Here is a 16,955-nt window from a genome sequence, read left to right on the forward strand (position 1 = left end):
CTGAATTTCATCAGCCCAGCCCCCTGCAATGGTCAGGGACATCTTCCACTGCACCAAGTGGCTCAGAGACCTGCCCAACTGGACCCTGACTTTTTCCAGGGATGGGGCATCTACCATACCTCTGGACAGTGGGCCAGTGCCTCACCGCCCTACCCACGAAAAATTCCTTCTTTTTATCTGGTCAGAATCAATCCTCTTTTACCTTAAAACCATCAACCCTCTTCCCATCGTCGCGGGCCCTGATAGAAAGTTTGTCCACATTTTTCTTAAAGAGATCTTCAAGTGCTGAGAGGCCACAAAAATATCTCCCCAGAGCCTTCTCTTCTTCAGGTGAGCACCTCCAGCTCTCCCAGCCTGGCTCCAAAGCAGAGGAGCTCCAAGCCCCAGAGCATCTCCATGGCCCTCTGTGCCTGCTCCAGGAATATTCTGGAAAAACCTGACCTCATCTGGCCCCAGTCTGGGGCCTGGTCAGCATCTCCCCTAGGAATGAATCCCTGCCTGGTCTGGAGGAGGTTTCTGTAGCTCTGTTGACCCAGTGCTGTCCCTTGGGCTGATTGTGCCTCCTGTACAGAACCAGGCTTTGCACTTGCAGGTTTAAGGAGGTTTGATGCCAAAGGACTGCAAAATGCCAAAGGACTGAGAGAGCTGGGGCTGTTCATCCTGAAAAAGGCTCTGAGGAGGACTTAGAGCTCCTTTGAGTGCCTGAACTGGCTCCAGGAGAGCAGGAGGAGGATTTTGGCTGTCTTGGGTAGCAGGACAGGGGGAATGGGTTTACACTGCCAGAGGGTAGGGATGGGATAGGTGGGATATTGGGAAGGAATTCTTAGCTGTGAGGCCCTGGCATCAATTTCCCGGAGCAGCTGTGGCTGCCCCTGGATCCCTGGAAGTGTCCAAGGCCAGGCTGGATGGGGCCTGAGCAACCTGAGATAGTGGAAGGTCCCTTCCCTTGGCATAGGGGATGGAACAAAGACCCTTAACCCAAACAATTTTGTGATTCTGTGATTTTGTGATTCTGTGATAAGCACAAAGAGCAGAATTTAAAAATCTCCTCTGTATCCCACACACACTGATTTAAAAATTTTATTTTCCATTGTCTTCTATGCTACTTGTTTAAGAAGTAACCTATCTTTGGAAGAGCTTAATGATAATAAAGAGAGAGGAACTTAAAGCAAACTCAAAAAAGCATGAATGTTTGTTTTAGAAATTGACTCTGCAGAACATTATGTAGATATTTATTAAGTAAATCATGGAAATGCTACATTTTACAAGTGAGTGTCAATCACACAGAAATACTGTTGAACATCTGAAATCCTAGAACTTCACCAGAAGACACTGCCAACCGTTCATCACAAATATTTTACACTCAGGCCTTTGTGATGTTTGCAAAAATACATGGTTTGGTTTTTTTTTTCCCCCTCCCAAACTCAGAAATAATGCTAGATTGTATTTCATTTGCTACAAGGAAAACAGGTTTTGGTTTGCTTTTCCTGGTGTGACACTAATCCATGCAGGCTCCTGTCAGCTGAAGGACCTGAGCACATGGAATATTTTTGGTGAAGATATGAGCTTCAACAGGAGACAGAGTATGTCAGTGAGCCAGGCAGAAAGGTTGATGCCTGTTCGGGTGATCCACACTGCTGGGTGCAAGGACAGCCCCCCTCTTCCCTCCCTGCACACCCTGGGAGCCTGGGCACAGGTGGCACCTGGCTGGTGCCCTGCAGAGCTCTGCTGGACTGACCTCAAATGTCCCCTTCCCACTGTGGGGCAGAGAGGAAGGCAGAGCAGCATCTTCACAGAACCACAGAGCTGCTGCCAAGGCCACCCCTGACCCTGTCCCCAAGTGCCACCCCCACAAGGCCTTAAAACCCTCCCAGGATGGGGACACCACTGCTGCCCCAAACAGCCTCTTCCTAGGCTTGATAACTATTTCTACAAAGATATTATCCCCAATAATCCAATCCAATATTATCCCAAATAATCCAATCCAATTTAAACCTCCCCTGGCACAACTTGAGGCCATCCCCTTTCCTCCTGTCCCTGTTCCCTTGGAGTTGTCCCTGGCTGTCCCCTCCTGTCAGGGAGCTCTTCAGAGCCACAAGGTCCCCACGAGCCTCCTGAGCTTCAGCAGCAGGCTGGGACAGTGCCACATTTTGCTGTTTGATATTCCTGGGCTGAGTGGGACAGTGTAGGGAGAGGAGTTCAGAAGTTCAGCTCAAATGAGTTCTATTTGTGCACTGACTGAACAGAGCCCTTTTATTGCATAGGAAAGGGAGAGCGATGAGTTTCTTGCTGCCCCCTACTTTGCTAACCCATCACCAAGTTCAAGTATTAGAAGAAATCATGAGATTAACACAAAAATCACAAAAATCATGTCTATTTTATGTTTGTTGATTGCTAATGAACATCTCCCTCCATGGGGTTTGAGAGGTTCTCCAGGTAGAATTCTTCACAACCTATTTTCTACTTGGCAAGGAGTGCTCTTTATTTCCTTTCTCTGCTACAATGAAACTCTCTAGCATGCCTCCTATTGCTGTCATAAGATATTTAGCCATTAATTTGAAGTCCCCTCATATGCTGAAAGATGCTCTTTATTTCTTTACATTTGATTTCGGCGTCTTCAATTTCACAGAGAGATTTTTCTTTTCAGCTTGTAAGTAATTTTCCCATTGCTTATAATTCAAGTGTCTTTTCAGACATGTGTGCTTTGAAATCATAACAGGTTGATACTGGGAAATGGTCATTCCAGCACAGCCCAGTCCTACCTAATAGAAATCACCTGAATAGAACAAACAGATGTGGTGGGAAAAGTTTCTCCACGCAGAAGTAGTGTTGGACATTGTAGCAGACAAATCACATTCTGTTGGGCAAATACCTCGTGTTCTTGCCTTGAAATGAGCTGAGTTTCTCTCTTCTTGGGTCTCTATGCCTCACAGCAAGACTTCTCATGTTTCTTCATCATCAGGTAATAAGCTCTGTTGGCTTCTGGGTAGGTGACTTTGGAGAGTGGCAGCCTGCAGATCCCAGAGTGGTTCGTGGTCATTAGCAGGAAGGTCAGGGCAGACAAGCAAAAGGGCCAGGTTCCAGATGGCACCCCAAACTGCAAAGAAAAACAACAAACCACCCATTTGCTTCGTGTCTTTCTTTTATTAGACTAACACCCACAGCCAGACACCTTGGAACAAGGTTTCTGGAAGAAGTCTAGACTCGGTTTTGCTTTGAGTCTTTCCTTAGGGAGGCTGGGTTTCTTTATGATGTCTTGACATTGTGCATCAGCCTGAGACATCTACCAGCTCTGGTGAGAGGGCTGCCTCATCTGCCGTGGGGAAGGTTTCTTGGGTGCATGAGGTAGGAGAGGGTGACAATGAGAGAGGAGAGCAGATACCAGAAACATTCAGCTCTTCCCTGGGCTGTGGTACCTACTGACTTTTGGCAACTGAGAAAAGAAGTTAACCCAAATTTAATGTTTCTTTAGCATGTGCAGGGCCCTTTTTCCAATTGCTTCTGGCATGAAGTAAATACCTGAAAGAGGGGAGATATTCTAGCAGCCTGCCAGCGCCTAAAGCAGGTCCAGGAGAGCTGGAGAGGCACTTTGGGGAAGGGCCTAGACAGGATAAGGGGGAACGGCTTTCCACTGACAGAGGGCAGGGTTAGATTGGGTATGAGGAAGGAATTCTTCCCTGTGAGAGTGGTGAGGCCCTGGCACAGGGTGCCCAGAGAAGCTGTGGCTGCCCCATTCCTGGAAGTGTTCAAGGACAGATGGGGCTTGGAGCACTCTGGGACAGTGGAAGGTGTCCCTGCCCATGGCATAGGGGTTGGAACTTGATGAGTTTTAAGGTGCCTTCCAACCCAAACCATTCCGTGATTCTGTGATCTCACAAGTGTCTGGAGCTGAGCTGTGGAAGTTCATGCAAACTCTGAGGATGGAAAGTGGCAAGTGATAATTCCAAGTCACCTTTTCCAGTGGGAATCACACCAACCCCCCTGGGCAGATAGTAACCCCTCTCCCAGACCATTTCTGCCTTTGGCTGAGTTTTTCTCCACATCTTGGTGTTTTGTCTGACAAGCCAGGGAAATCAGCCCTTAGCTGATACACTACTTACCACAGACAACATGTGGGTCACTGCTGCTCCCAGGTAGGCACTGAAGAGTGCTGTGGAGGAGAAAGGCAGTTCCTGGTGAGTTCAGCTGCTCATGGAGTACAACAGCAATGACAAACATCTCTCCTTCTGCCTCGGGGAGCTCAACCAGTGATTATGACCCTGTCTGGGCACAACCCTGCTAAACCCCTCCCTGTGTCCCCTCCAACCTGGAGCATATGGGAGGGGCAAAACAAACAAACAAACAAACAACAAAACTGGACTGATGAAAAATGTGCATAATGGGCTTTTGAAAAATGCACTGACGTGGAAAGTATGTAGCTTGATGGATGGGGTTACATAGGAAAATAACCCACTCTCATCTGTCCTGCCTCCAGGGCTTGAAGGTGGGTCAATGACATTCAGAGCTAAATCTCTCTTATATGACCACTGAATGAGCAATAGTTTCACTCCCAGCTCGCTCTGATATTGAAATTTCATATGGAATTGCCTTATAAATAATTCTTCAACCCTGCTGTGTTGCCCAGCTCATGCCTTTGATCCATTTCAAGAGAATGGGGAGTGTGTACTGTCTAACTAGAGCAGAGCCCCACTCTTCTCAAAGATTAGCATGTCCTTCTTCAAAGAAGGAATTTGAGCCGGTATCTATGGCTGGAAAAAAACCACCCGTGATTCATCCAGCAACGAGCGAACAAACACAACTAATGACTCAAAACAAAGCTGATTTGATTTCAAAGACCTCAGTTAACACGTGCCCACCGATCACAGCTCTTTCTTTAAACACAGCTCTTGGCCAAAAATGAAAGCACAGAGTGCATGAAAGCCGTGGCTCCAACACGCAGCCCCACCACTCGTCAGCCTCGCCTACATCCATCTGCCTGCCTGGGGTGCCCATCTGGCTCCAGCCCCCCTCTGCTGTGAGGAGAGGTCTCTTCTCATCCTGTCTCACTTCAAGGGGAGGTGAAAACCTGCTGGGTACCTACCACAGGCCATGGCCAGGAGGTGTGTCTGCCAGGTGAGAGCCAGGAACATGCCCCCGATGGCAGCGCAGGACAGGGCGCTGTTGTAGCCCCACAGCCCCAAGTAGATTTGGTTAAACGGTGTTGCTAAGCTTAGCCCTGGAAAATAAAGCCAGAGAAATGTGTCATTCCTTGGCCAAAGGGATGAAAGCGGTGGAGAAGTGGCATGAATCCAGATTTTCAAAGGTTCTGGCCAGCACTTGTACATGGGGCTGTTTGTAATCCTGTTGCTAGGGTCTAAAAGGGAATCATGGCAGAATTTTCCTGTTGCTGCTGAGCTGGCTTTAGTGATTTCATTTCAGCAGAACACACATGAGTGGATGAGCCTACATGTGAACCTTAAATGAATCCCTGAGGCCTGCACGTTCAGGCTGATGGCTATGACTTTCATTGATCTGCCCCTAAACCCACCAGGATACACCCAGAAATTAAGTACTTTGTGGTAAAAATTAATCTCAGCACAACAGACACTTTTTTCTTCTGAAGGTTTCCACCCTCATAAAACAAGGTAAGAGAATGGGGAAGTGAATCAAAAGAATTCTTAAAGCAGAAGTTTGAGCACATTTTGTTTCCAATTAGCCATTCTCCGCTGGGTTAAACACTTGTGACTTTAATTGCTCCACTTATTGTAGTTCCTGTTTTACTCTCCATGCTTTTATACAAATCTGGATAAAACCATTACCTGCCAGCATCCCCGCTGCTGAGCCGATCACTGTGTGGACACAAATGAGTGGAGAGGAGATAAATAAACCAATCAGGAAAACTCCCCCAGTCCAGGGGTTGTCACAACCATAAACCTGGCCCACGCCGACTGGGATGGATTGCAGGAGCTGTAGAAATTAACAAACCAAACAAGACAATTTGTTATCAGCTTTGTAATTTTTTTTTTAAACCTATTTTTCTTGGCCAGGCTTACATTTGGCATTTATTGGATACAGTCTTTCTTTTTAATTGGAATATTTGGACAGGTCTCAGGAGACAGCAGGGCATTTCCACAAGGTTTCCCTTCAATGAAAATGAGTCATAGCTTGCTCCCTTGCCCTGAGCTCCTCTGCCAGGTTTTTGCTCTAAGATAAAAGGTAAAGAGTTTGTGAAAGGGTTTAATCATCCTCTTTGCATGTGCTGATTTTTGCATATCCATAGGGACCATGAGAGTGAACTTAGGGGATGGTTGAGATCCACTAGGAATATGAGCAAGAGTTGCTGGGCTGGTGGGACAGAGCCCAGCTTGGTCACAGCTTAGAGATGGTTTTGAGGCACTTTTTGTATACAGTCGCCATAAAACTATGTGCCATGGTAAATGTTCTTTGAGAAATGTCACTTGTGGGTTTCTATTTAGTGTCAATTAACTTCCTTTTCTTAATCACTCCCTAGGAAACCCTTAAAATAGTCAGCTGAGCCTTAGAAGAAAATAGTTACTCTGGTATCTGTATTGTTTATGGTGTAATCCAGGAGAATAAAATGTTCCTTTGGAAAGGTCCCACTTGAATATAAATTAAAAATGTGTGAATGTGCACCTGCGCCCAAGTTTTTAACCATTCCAACACAGTTATATCTGCTTGCTCATGTCTAATCAGAAAGATGCAATTTTATAAACAGCCTGTATCTGGAAAATTAAAATTACCCAGTGAGCTAACTGGAATTCTCAGCACAACCTTAGCTATGGGGAGATGATCAGTATATGCATAGAAATAGAAATGGGTAATTAGATTCAAGAGAGTATTTGAAGATTATAATCTATACAATTGGATCCAACTGCACATGAAAAGATTCTCCTTTTCAAGCTATCCAAAATGTAAATTCCTAGAGTAGAAAAAGTATTATATTTTGGATAATAGTTCTCTTATAAATCAAATTTTGTACTGCCAGGCCATAAAGCAGCAAAAAAGGAGGTGGACCCACTGGAGCCAGCGCAGAGGAGGCCACGGAGCTGCTGCCAGGGCTGGAGCCCCTCTGTTTTGGAGCCAGCCTGGCACAGCTGGGGCTGTTGAGCTGCACAAGAGAAGCTCCAGGGACACCTCAGAGCCCCTGCCAGGGCCTCCAGGGGCTCCAGCAGAGCTGCCCAGGGACTGGGGACAAGGCCTGCAGGGACAGCACCCAGGCAATGGCTCCCACTGCCAGAGGGCAGGCACAGATTTTGGGCTCTTGGCAATTAGGAATTGCTGGCTGGGAGGGTGGGCAGGCCCTGGCCCAGGGTGCCCAGAGCAGCTGTGGATGCCCCTGGATCCCTGGCAGTGTCCCAGGCCAGGCTGGATGGGGCTTGGAGCAGCCTGGGACAGTGGAAGATGTCCCTGCCCATGACAGGGGGGGTGGCACTGGATGGTCATTTAAGGCCCCATCCAACCCATTCCATAGGAATTTATAAAGGAAGAGAATACATTTCGGTAGTGTTTTTAACTGTAAATGAAGGGGACTGTGACCCTTAAGACATCCTACCATGGTGATTTCAGCATCTGCCCAGGTGATGTTCGGTGTTCCCATTGCAGGACGAATCACAGTCGTGGGGAAGAAGAGGTTGTGTGGTCCTGAAGCAGCCAGGTAGAGGGTCAAGGCCAAGTTGAAAGGCAGGGTGAGAACAGGCAGGTCCCACTTAGAGAAAACTGCACTTAAAGCACTGGTGAAAATAGGGCTGAAAGAAGAGCAAAATGAAGCTTGTCAGAGGGGCAAACTATAAACCCAGCTGCAGAAAATTTGGTCTATTTAAAACAAACAAAAAAACCCAAACCAAACCAAACCAAAAAAAACCCTTCTCCTCCTTCTATCTGTTTAATTTCCTCAATCTTTCTGATCAAATCAGAGACAGAAAGGGTCACTCCATAAATTTGCTACCCCACCAAAGGCAATTAACAATGTACAGATTCCTGTCGTGTTATGTTAGTATGTATGGTGAATTTGCTAAACGTGAAGGAGACAGGATCCAGTGCTTTAATGGAGTTATTCCCCAGCTCAATCTCAGAGTTTATCTTTTATTTTTAGCACCTGAAGTGGAGTGAGACTGTGGTACCCATGCTGGGTCTGAGTGAACTGTGAATGAGGCTGTGTGCCCTTGCTCAAGCTTGTGCATCAGCAGTAAAAGCTGACATCAAAGTGACTGTAACACCACATGAAATTCAGGCAGACAAATTACAGGTGTGGTTTTAGCAATCTGCAGCTAGACATTTTGGAGTCAAAGACCAGGCTTCAAAATTTTTTGCTGGCCAAATACCTAGTGGATTATGGTGTCATATATACGAGTAAAAAATATTAGTAGTTGTTTGTTTTGATTAGTGTCAACCATCATGTCTTGGGACCACTGAACAGCTTCTGTGCTTGGAGAAGTAAATTTTCATGACATTTTTATATGGTGACTTAAATAGATGAAACACTTGTGGTTGATGATGGTAGGAAATAGTGAAAATAATGTTCCTCTTGAAACAGAAATGAATTGATGCATCACAGCAATATGACTCACGTTCAGAACATTGAATTACACATGATCAGCCACTGATTTTTGTTTTCCCCACTGGGATTATTTGTGATTATGTGTGTATTTTTATTTGTTTCTGGATTACATCTGAGTTTAAAAGTGTAAATAACAGCACAGGTTTAACAGTACATATGTGTTAGTTGTGTTGCCTTTCCACTGCTGGCTGTATACAAGTGCAGCAGCTCAGACTCATGTGTGGGGGCTCTGGGGCTGGAAGGAGGAGCAGAGGAACCATCTGTCTTACCAGGTCATGGACACCAGTGCCACAGGCAGGAGGAGCCACCAGTTGTAGTCTTCATCAGCAGAGAAGACAGCCATCAGCAATCCCACCAGGACCCCGTTGTATCCGTACAGGCCTGCTGCTATGGCTGATCTGTGGGGAGGGAACAGCTGTCCTGAAGCCCTCTCCCCTGAGGATGCTTTGCTGACATCAGCCCTCCCTCCCCACCCAGCTGTGGCTCTGTTTGGGGATGACCTGCTGGAACTCAACCACTGAAATTCGATTTTTCACACCTGGCTCAGCACCTCCCCCCCGCTTCTGCAGGTTTGTCCAGTTTGTCCCCCTGCACCAGGTGCAGCTGCTGGGACATCTCTCTGGCCCTAGCAGACCAGATTCATGCCCAGTCAAGGCTGGATCACACAATCATAGAAGGTTTGGGTTGGAAAGAACCTTAGAGACCACCTTGTTCCAACCCTATGCCATGGGCAGGGACCCCTCCCACTAAATTCAGGCTCCTCATCCACACCAAACATCTAACACATAAATCAGCACTGAAGTGGCCACCTGAGGGGGAAAAGCATGGACTTACCTGTCCTGACCCAGAATAAGTGCTGTTAAAGTTGAGACAAGTGTTCCCACACATCCTGTGAGTGTCCACCATGGGTTCTGCATCAGGAGCCCAGTCAGAATGACCAGCCCAGAGAGGGGGTTGTTGACAAACATCACCTGGGATATCCCACGCAGCACCCAGTCAAGGAGCTGGATCACGAGGGGTTTGTCTGGAAAAGATCAAATCCAGCAATAAAACAAGCCCCCTAAAGTCTGCAGATGGTACTGATTTGGGATGTATTTTTGAAACTCAGGAAAAGTTTTGGCAGTGGGACTTGGCACCACGGCTGAAGCAATGAATCAACAAGACTGTAAAACCTGACAGGGATTTATTATGGTCCACAGTGAAGGCTTACAGCTGGAAAACTGAGATGAGCAGTGAGGTTGCCAGAACCCTGTGTTATAAAGTACCCTGGACCAGATTCATATGAACCAGCTAATTTATGATGTCTGTGGCTCAGATGGCAAATCGTGTGTGTATCCCACTGCTGATTTATCACAGGGACCAAACACACCTACCTATGTGTAATTTAACTTCACAGTGGCATTAGGCTTGACAGAAACTGCTCAGCTGAAAGGACGTGGAGTGTTAAGAAGAATGGCAGAGTACAGAATAACCATCCAGGGCTATATTCTGTGGGACTAAATTCACTTTGTACATGGCATGCTGGGAGGTAAATGTCATCTCAGACATCCCCAAGATTTAAGCACTATGTGGATCTCTGCACAAAGCTGATTTTTTCCCCTACAAAACGGACATAAATCAGGGTAGAGGTAGTTTCTCTACTACTCTAACTTGAATCACATCACTAAGAAGTTAGTTATTACTCCTTTGATATACTTTTTTTTTTTTTCTGGAATCCGCTGTCATTAGTCATGATGAAGTAGGTTTACCTTTCAGCCAGGTTCCAAAATCCTTCATGTCTCCAGTGAGGTAACCCACAGCTCTGCAGAAACTCTTCCCACCAGTGCTCAGTGGATTCTGCTTTGTTGGCATTCTTTCCCCCATGGTTTCTATCTTGACATCAACACAGTTTTCCATGTTGATGTTCTGAACCTTTGGTAAAATTCAAGGGAAAAGAAAAAAACAAGAGTTCATTACAATGTCTCTTTCTGATCCCTGCTTATTCTCCTTGCCACATTACTGCTCACCACATGGTACTTTGGAACCAGAAAGAGGAAAATCCTTACTCTGAGCACCTGATTCTTTTGTGTCCATGAGCACATTCCCTCTTCACATTCCCTGTCCTCCCAGACTTCCATGCAGTTATAAGAATATGTCTCATTTATTAAGCTTCTCTGCTGCTTAACCCATACTTCCAGTTTGAATTCATCCATCAGCCATCAATAATAGGTACCTAAATTCAGTTTTATAATCATCTATTGGGATCATTTCACCCTTCTTGTGAGCACAGGCTTAGCCTGGGGTTGTCCATGGTGCCTTATTCCATAACTCACTTGCATTCATACATTCCTTTTTCTCATTTGAACTGCACTTTAGGCTGACCAAACTTTAGAAGTACCCAGCATTGACTCAAGAGTTTGATGCCAGAATTCACCGTTCTTGCTTTCCACTCTGCCTTAGTCATGTTGCTTTTTTCTCTGCTGAGACAGTTTTGGGGACTGCATGTTGGAAGCTGTAGTAAGAAACCCTCAGAGACGAATGAAAATACACTCATTAAATTTACCTAGTGCTATAAAAAGTTTAAATAAGGTAGGGTACTGTTACAGGCCCAGCAAAGGTGTTTAGGCCTAAATAAGGTGTTTGGGATGCAGGACTGGGAGATGGGGTCCCCTTTGGGACATACACCCTTTGCATAAGGGGTTGCTGGAATAACCTTTGGCACCTCATACAGCCTAGACAGCATTATTCAGGCACATGGATCAGAGGCTTACACCTAACATTAAAAATCAGTGCCTATAGCCAATTCATTGTTTGTCTAAGAGCCAATTCTAAATATGAAGTCACCAAATAAATAAAAACTCCTGTGCCTGGAGCATAGCTTGTTTCCTGAACTAATTCTTGGTGATTATCAAGCAAACACCAAAGTGTGTTGCTGTGTGAATACAGAACCAGTGGTGCTTCAGGTCTCACTGGTGAGTGCCAGCTTGTGCAAGAAGTAATGAATTTATATTAGGAGCTGATAGTCTAAATAGGGTGATACGGACACATCGGTCTTGTGTTAGTTCTTGACTCTCTCAAAACTTCATTAAAGGCCTTGTAAACGTGTGGGGAGAGAACCCATAGCTCAGAAACACAGGTGCTGAGTACTTAAGGTGCTTCACCCCTGGGCATTGCACTGCCAGACCCTCCAGTGTGGTTAAGCAGCTCTGAGTCTGTGTAGGGGAAAGCCTGGTCAATGCACCATCTGTTAATCCTGGCCATTTTCTTGTTCTTGTGGTACAAGAGGGATGGCGGTGACATTTCAGGAAGGAATAAATATTTGCACAAATGAAAAAATGGGCATTTTCTGCCTTCTGGAAGAGCTCAGCTAATAAAAGGATAGGTTCTAGATGAGATGCTGATTACAGGACCAGTAAATACAGAAGAGTATTGAGTTTGGCTTTGTGTAGGACATGAAGGTAAGGACCTGGAATAAAAAGGCTAAGAAAGAAAAGAAGAGGAGGAAAGAGTGGTGCTAGGAATGGTGTCCTGATAACGGGACACCATTCATTAACCATCGCTTTTTTCATACTTTATTCTGGAATAAGTGAATGGAATATACTTTCAGTTAAATCAGAATTTCCACCCAAGATAAACTCTCTCCATTTGGTGAAAGTGCAGATCCTTTCCTGAAAGTGAAAGATCCTTTCTTTTCAAAGGATCTCCCTCTTTATCAGCTTGGGCTTTCCCTGTTGCTAACCTGTAAAATGAGGTGCTGCTGCAGTGCAGAGCAGTGCTGTGAGACCCTGGGTGTTCCCCTGCACGCTGAGTGAGGAGCTGTTTGCACTCAGGGGTCTGCAGAATGGGATGCAATGTGCATGTGAAGTGTTGCAGTCACTGTCCACTCCACTTGTACAGTGGAGATAAAAAAATGGAAGAGGCTGAGGGCCTGAATTCACCAAAAAATGGACGTATTGCTTTGCCATGTAAAGGCAAGAGTGAGCTGGCAGTGCTCCTCTGCCCTTTCCAGGGGCAGAAATGAAGCCAGCTCAGTGCAGCTGGCACGGCAATCAGACCAGGTGACCTGGTGAGTCACTTGCACTAACCTGTTTCCAACTTCACACCCAGTGAATGCCCAGCGAGTCCCAGAGCATTCAGAGTCACAGAGGCTGCAGGGTGATCCTGGTTACTTTCTGTCCTGCAGGGCTGCTCAACCCGTGTTCATTATGTCACAGAATCATGGAATACTTTGTGCTGGAAGGGACCTTTAAGGCTCACCTATTCCAACCCCTCAGGCACTCCCATTTGAGCTAGACATGGTCTCTCTCTAGAGGGACCAAAGGAATTTCATCTGTTCAGTAGAGCTTGTGGTGAGTGACAGGACAAGGGGCAGTGGCTTCAAACTGAGAGAGGGCAGGGTTCGATTAAACATCAGGAAGAAATTGTTCCATGTCAGATTCCCTGTCAGAGATTGCCCAGAGAAGCTGTGGTTGCCTCTGGATCCCTGGAAGTGTTCAAGACCAGGATAGACAGGTCTTGGAGCAAACTGGGATAGTGGAAGGTGTCCCTGCCCATGGCAGGGAGGGGGACTAGATGAGCTTTAAAACCCCTTCCAACCCCAACCTTTCTGTGATTTTTTATGCTAAGAGAGAATGAAACCATTATTGAACAGCCTCCTCACCTGCAGAGCAGCCAGGTGGGAAGTGGGTGTAGGCCAAGAAAACCTTTGGTTTGGGATGGGGTCCTCATGACACAGTGAAGACCCAGATCCAGCCCCACTGGTTTCATGACTTCCCTGAATCCCATGCCAGGCACTGTGCGGGGGCTGCATCCTGTCTGAGTGAGTTTTGTTGTCACCACAGCCCTGAGACTTGTCCTGTCTATTCAGAAACACAAAGTATGAAGGATTTGCACTACTTCTACTGAGTTTTCCAATAGGAGCATAAAGAGGTAGTGAAACACTTGGAAACTGGCACCAGCAGGCATTTTTTAGGCATTTTTAGCGATTTTACAAAGCAATACCTACCATACATATGCATAGATTAATGATTTATTAACACATTGTGTTGCTCCAGGGAGTAGGTGATAGCAGGTATTTAGGAAAGGAGAGAATACAGAAGGTGTCTTATCTCAGAACTGTGGATATGCTCAGAGAATTTTAGCACAGTGATATCTGAATAATAATGCAGACCAAAGTGTACATGTTCTGATGGGGATTTCATGTGTGCTGGTCTGCAGCAGGTCTTTTGAAGACCTGCAGCTGAAGTTATGCAAACACATGGTTTTCACTGAAAGCGTTATTTTTTCTTAGTGCACAAAGGAAGGAAATGGAGATAATTGCAAAAGGAGTGTTCTGCTGGAACAGACTGCTGGGCTTCTGCAGGGAGGTAGGTTTGGTAATTTTTTTATTCTTGATTTCTATTCTAGTCCAGGGGAAAAAAAAATAAAATTAAAGGCTAAGTTCTGTTCTCAGGCAGCTTGGAGCACACTGCCTCGTCTCACATAAACTCTTGAGAGGTGTTCCATCCCTGCAGTACAAACTCCCAGTACTGGTGTGTGACTGGTGAGATACAGGAGCAGCAGCAGAACCCAGGCAGAGCCAGTCTGAACACACTTTTCATCTCAGTGCTGCAAGTGCAAGTGGTTTGTAGTGTGCTGTAAGTGCAGAGAAACTACTGAAACCATTTTCATGGGAAGTGAGAGCTTCCCATGAAACAAAGCAGAAAACATAGAAGATGTTTCTCTTTTATGAAGATGAAATCATCACAGGGCCGAGATGTTAATCTACCGTGCTTTTTAATCATCCTTTCAGAGTTAATAAATGTCCTGTAGCAAAGTGCTGACGTTATGCAACCCCGTGTCTCCCTAAATCAATTTTCCTTCCACTGGTGTGCACTTCCTCCCTGTCAGGCCGTACCCACGGCATCCCAGTCATGCCTTCTAAAGCTGGGGCTGCCCTCCTGCAGCACCTGGCCCTGCAAACACTCCTTTATCCACCTGCTGAGGACGAGACAAGCCTGGCCACAGGTTGGTTTTGTGTTGTGCATGCTAAGAGCAGTGTTGTGCTTGCAGCTGGGAGAGGGACAGAGTTTTTAGTTTGGCTGATTAATATTCCAGGTAATGGGTGCTTCCAAGCTTGGACAGGGAGCTTTTACCTGTGGAAATGCAGCAAAGCTATCTAGCACTTTCTCTTCTTTCTGGAATTTTCCTCTCTCCCTGCCAAAATCCAGGTTTCTCTGAGGGTTTAATTTATGGTGAGGTGTTTGTTTGTGCAAGGACCTGCTACCGCACAATCGCAGCCATTGTATCTTGCATTCTCTGAATTGTTGCTGTGAAGTCTGCGGGCAGCCAAGCTCTGTGAGCAGCCTGTTTTTAGAGGAATTCCTGCATCCAAGCACAATAGGAGGAAAGGGCCAGACTCTCTGCAGCTCTAATTCCAGCAGAGCCCGTGTGATGTTACCAGGGGTGTAGTAAAGCTGGATTAATATTGTGTTAGGCATAGGAACACACGCAAGCACAAGCACAATCCTTGAAACAGGTTATAATGCACTTGACCCTCACTGGAAGAAAATAGCTCAGGTTCTCCCATAGAAGATATATTTCAAAGTATTAGATCAAAAGAAAGCTTACACCTCAGATTCAAATATTCATTAAGCTCACATGCAATTCAGTTTTCAGAGACCTCTCTCTCAGGGACAGAGAAATACAGAGACACTATCTCATCAGCTGTGTATTATTACTATGTGGGCGTTTTCATTTGGCAGAACGAAAGGCAGTAAAAGGAAATGCTAAAGAGTTCTGGTTATTTCTTTTAAAAATTTATTTCTTTTCTCTATTTCCTGCAAGGCTCTGCCACCTGGCTATGCAGTACTAATAAATCCTCACCCTGCTAGAAACTGCTTGATAACTCGTATTCTTGTGCTCCTCCTGAGCCTCAGCTGCTCTCCTTCAGCAGGGCTGCTCAAATGCTGCTTGCCAGGTGTTTTGAGGGAGAGGAAAGACCCAGGTAAGTCAGTAACAGGGTGCATTAAAAGGAAAGAACAGAGTGCTCTTACCTCTCAGACGAGCTTGGGAGGAGCTGTAGGTTTGCTGGTTAGGCCAGAAGGAAAGTAGGGAAAAAGAAAATGTCCCACCAGCTTATATAGGCTAGCATGGCTCCTGTCCTGATATTACTGATTTGTTTCTCCTCCCACTTAGTGAGCTCCAAGTGAATGTTAAGAAAGTTCCCCTTTGAATTCTCCACCTTTCCTCTTGCTCTGTCCTGGGTCTCTTGCCAACAATCTATCCAAATGTCCTCTTTCCTGCTGGATTTTTTAAGTTTTTTTTTTTTTTTGTTTAGTTTTTTAAATGATTTTATTTTTACTTTTTCCTTTTTTTTTAAAACAAATTAATTCTCCTTTAACTTTGTCCTTTCTCCTTCTCTACCACTTAAAATAAAAGAAGATTTTGAAATGGACTCTCAGTATACCTGGGTTGACCTCAAGCTCATCCTCAGCATTATCTTCCTTATCCAATGCAACTTAGCATCCTTCCCTATCAAAATTCTGACCTGGGAATGTGCAACACAGCATTTTGTGTTCGGCAGCCTATCAAGTTTTCCTCTTTCTGGGTACCTTTCAGAAGCACTGTTCTGTTAATGAAATGCAGTGGAAGACCGGGTGACCTTCCAATGTTTAATTGCTTTTATATATTATTTGAGAAATTCAAGGGGTATTTTTCTTTCTTTTTCTTTCTTTTCCTTTTTTTTTTTTTTTAAACCTATCCTCCCCATCTCACTGGAGGAATCTGAAATATCAGAAGTGTTGCATATTTGAGAGGTTTATAGGGCTGTGAAAGTGCTGCAAGTGACAGAGAAGAGGCTGGAGAGGGAAGTCTTGAATAGTAATGCAGGAGAAAGGGCAGAGAAGAAGATGGTGAACTTAAGGGACCTTATAGGCTAATTTAATCCATTGTAGAATTCTCTTTAGGACTCTTTCACAGTGATGGCTGAGAGAAGCAACCTTGCAAATTGAGCTGCGTGCTGGAGAGAATGGTTTATTGTTAAAGCAGAACCCATCGAGCTTTGTGACTTTGCTTCCCCCAGCCCTGTGGAAACAGCCTCGGCGAGCACATGAGCTGGAGGGGTGTTATTGTCCCTGCACTCATTCCCAGGGTGCATCTCTTTTGATGGAGGTGTTTTTAACAGCAGACTGGTTTTTTTTCCCCCCTCAGAGGAGGGCATCTGATATAAGCTGTCAGCTTAGCATTGCTGCAAGAGCTAGCCTTCCTCTGATCAAACAGGCAGCAGCCCCTGTGAGTGAGCCAGACACTGCCATCCTACGCCTTTGCACCCAGCAGAACATGAAATTTTGCAGGGGAAGCTGCCTCACTCTAGTGCAGTTAACATATTTTCCCTTTTCCATTAATTTCTCCTCAGGCTGCCTTTGCTTTCTGACTGGTG

The 16,955-nt window shown here is 45.5% G+C and overlaps 1 protein-coding gene across 1 annotated transcript; it reads right to left on the bottom strand.

Moving 5' to 3' along the window:
• Positions 1–1,219: 1,219 nt before the first annotated feature.
• Positions 1,220–15,667, bottom strand: SLC14A1 (solute carrier family 14 member 1 (Kidd blood group)). The gene is made up of 9 exons (XM_066568919.1): positions 15,571–15,667; positions 10,306–10,468; positions 9,392–9,581; positions 8,827–8,955; positions 7,553–7,745; positions 5,799–5,946; positions 5,081–5,215; positions 4,101–4,150; positions 1,220–3,097 (listed from the first exon to the last, which is right to left on the bottom strand). The coding sequence occupies exons 2-9, from the start codon at positions 10,451–10,453 to the stop codon at positions 2,921–2,923; spliced, it is 1,170 nt and encodes a 389-aa protein (XP_066425016.1). The 5' UTR covers positions 10,454–10,468; positions 15,571–15,667; the 3' UTR covers positions 1,220–2,920.
• Between the last annotated feature and the right edge of the window lie 1,288 nt (positions 15,668–16,955).

Source organism: Molothrus aeneus, chromosome Z (assembly GCF_037042795.1).
Source record: "Molothrus aeneus isolate 106 chromosome Z, BPBGC_Maene_1.0, whole genome shotgun sequence".
Lineage (NCBI taxonomy): Eukaryota > Metazoa > Chordata > Aves > Passeriformes > Icteridae > Molothrus > Molothrus aeneus.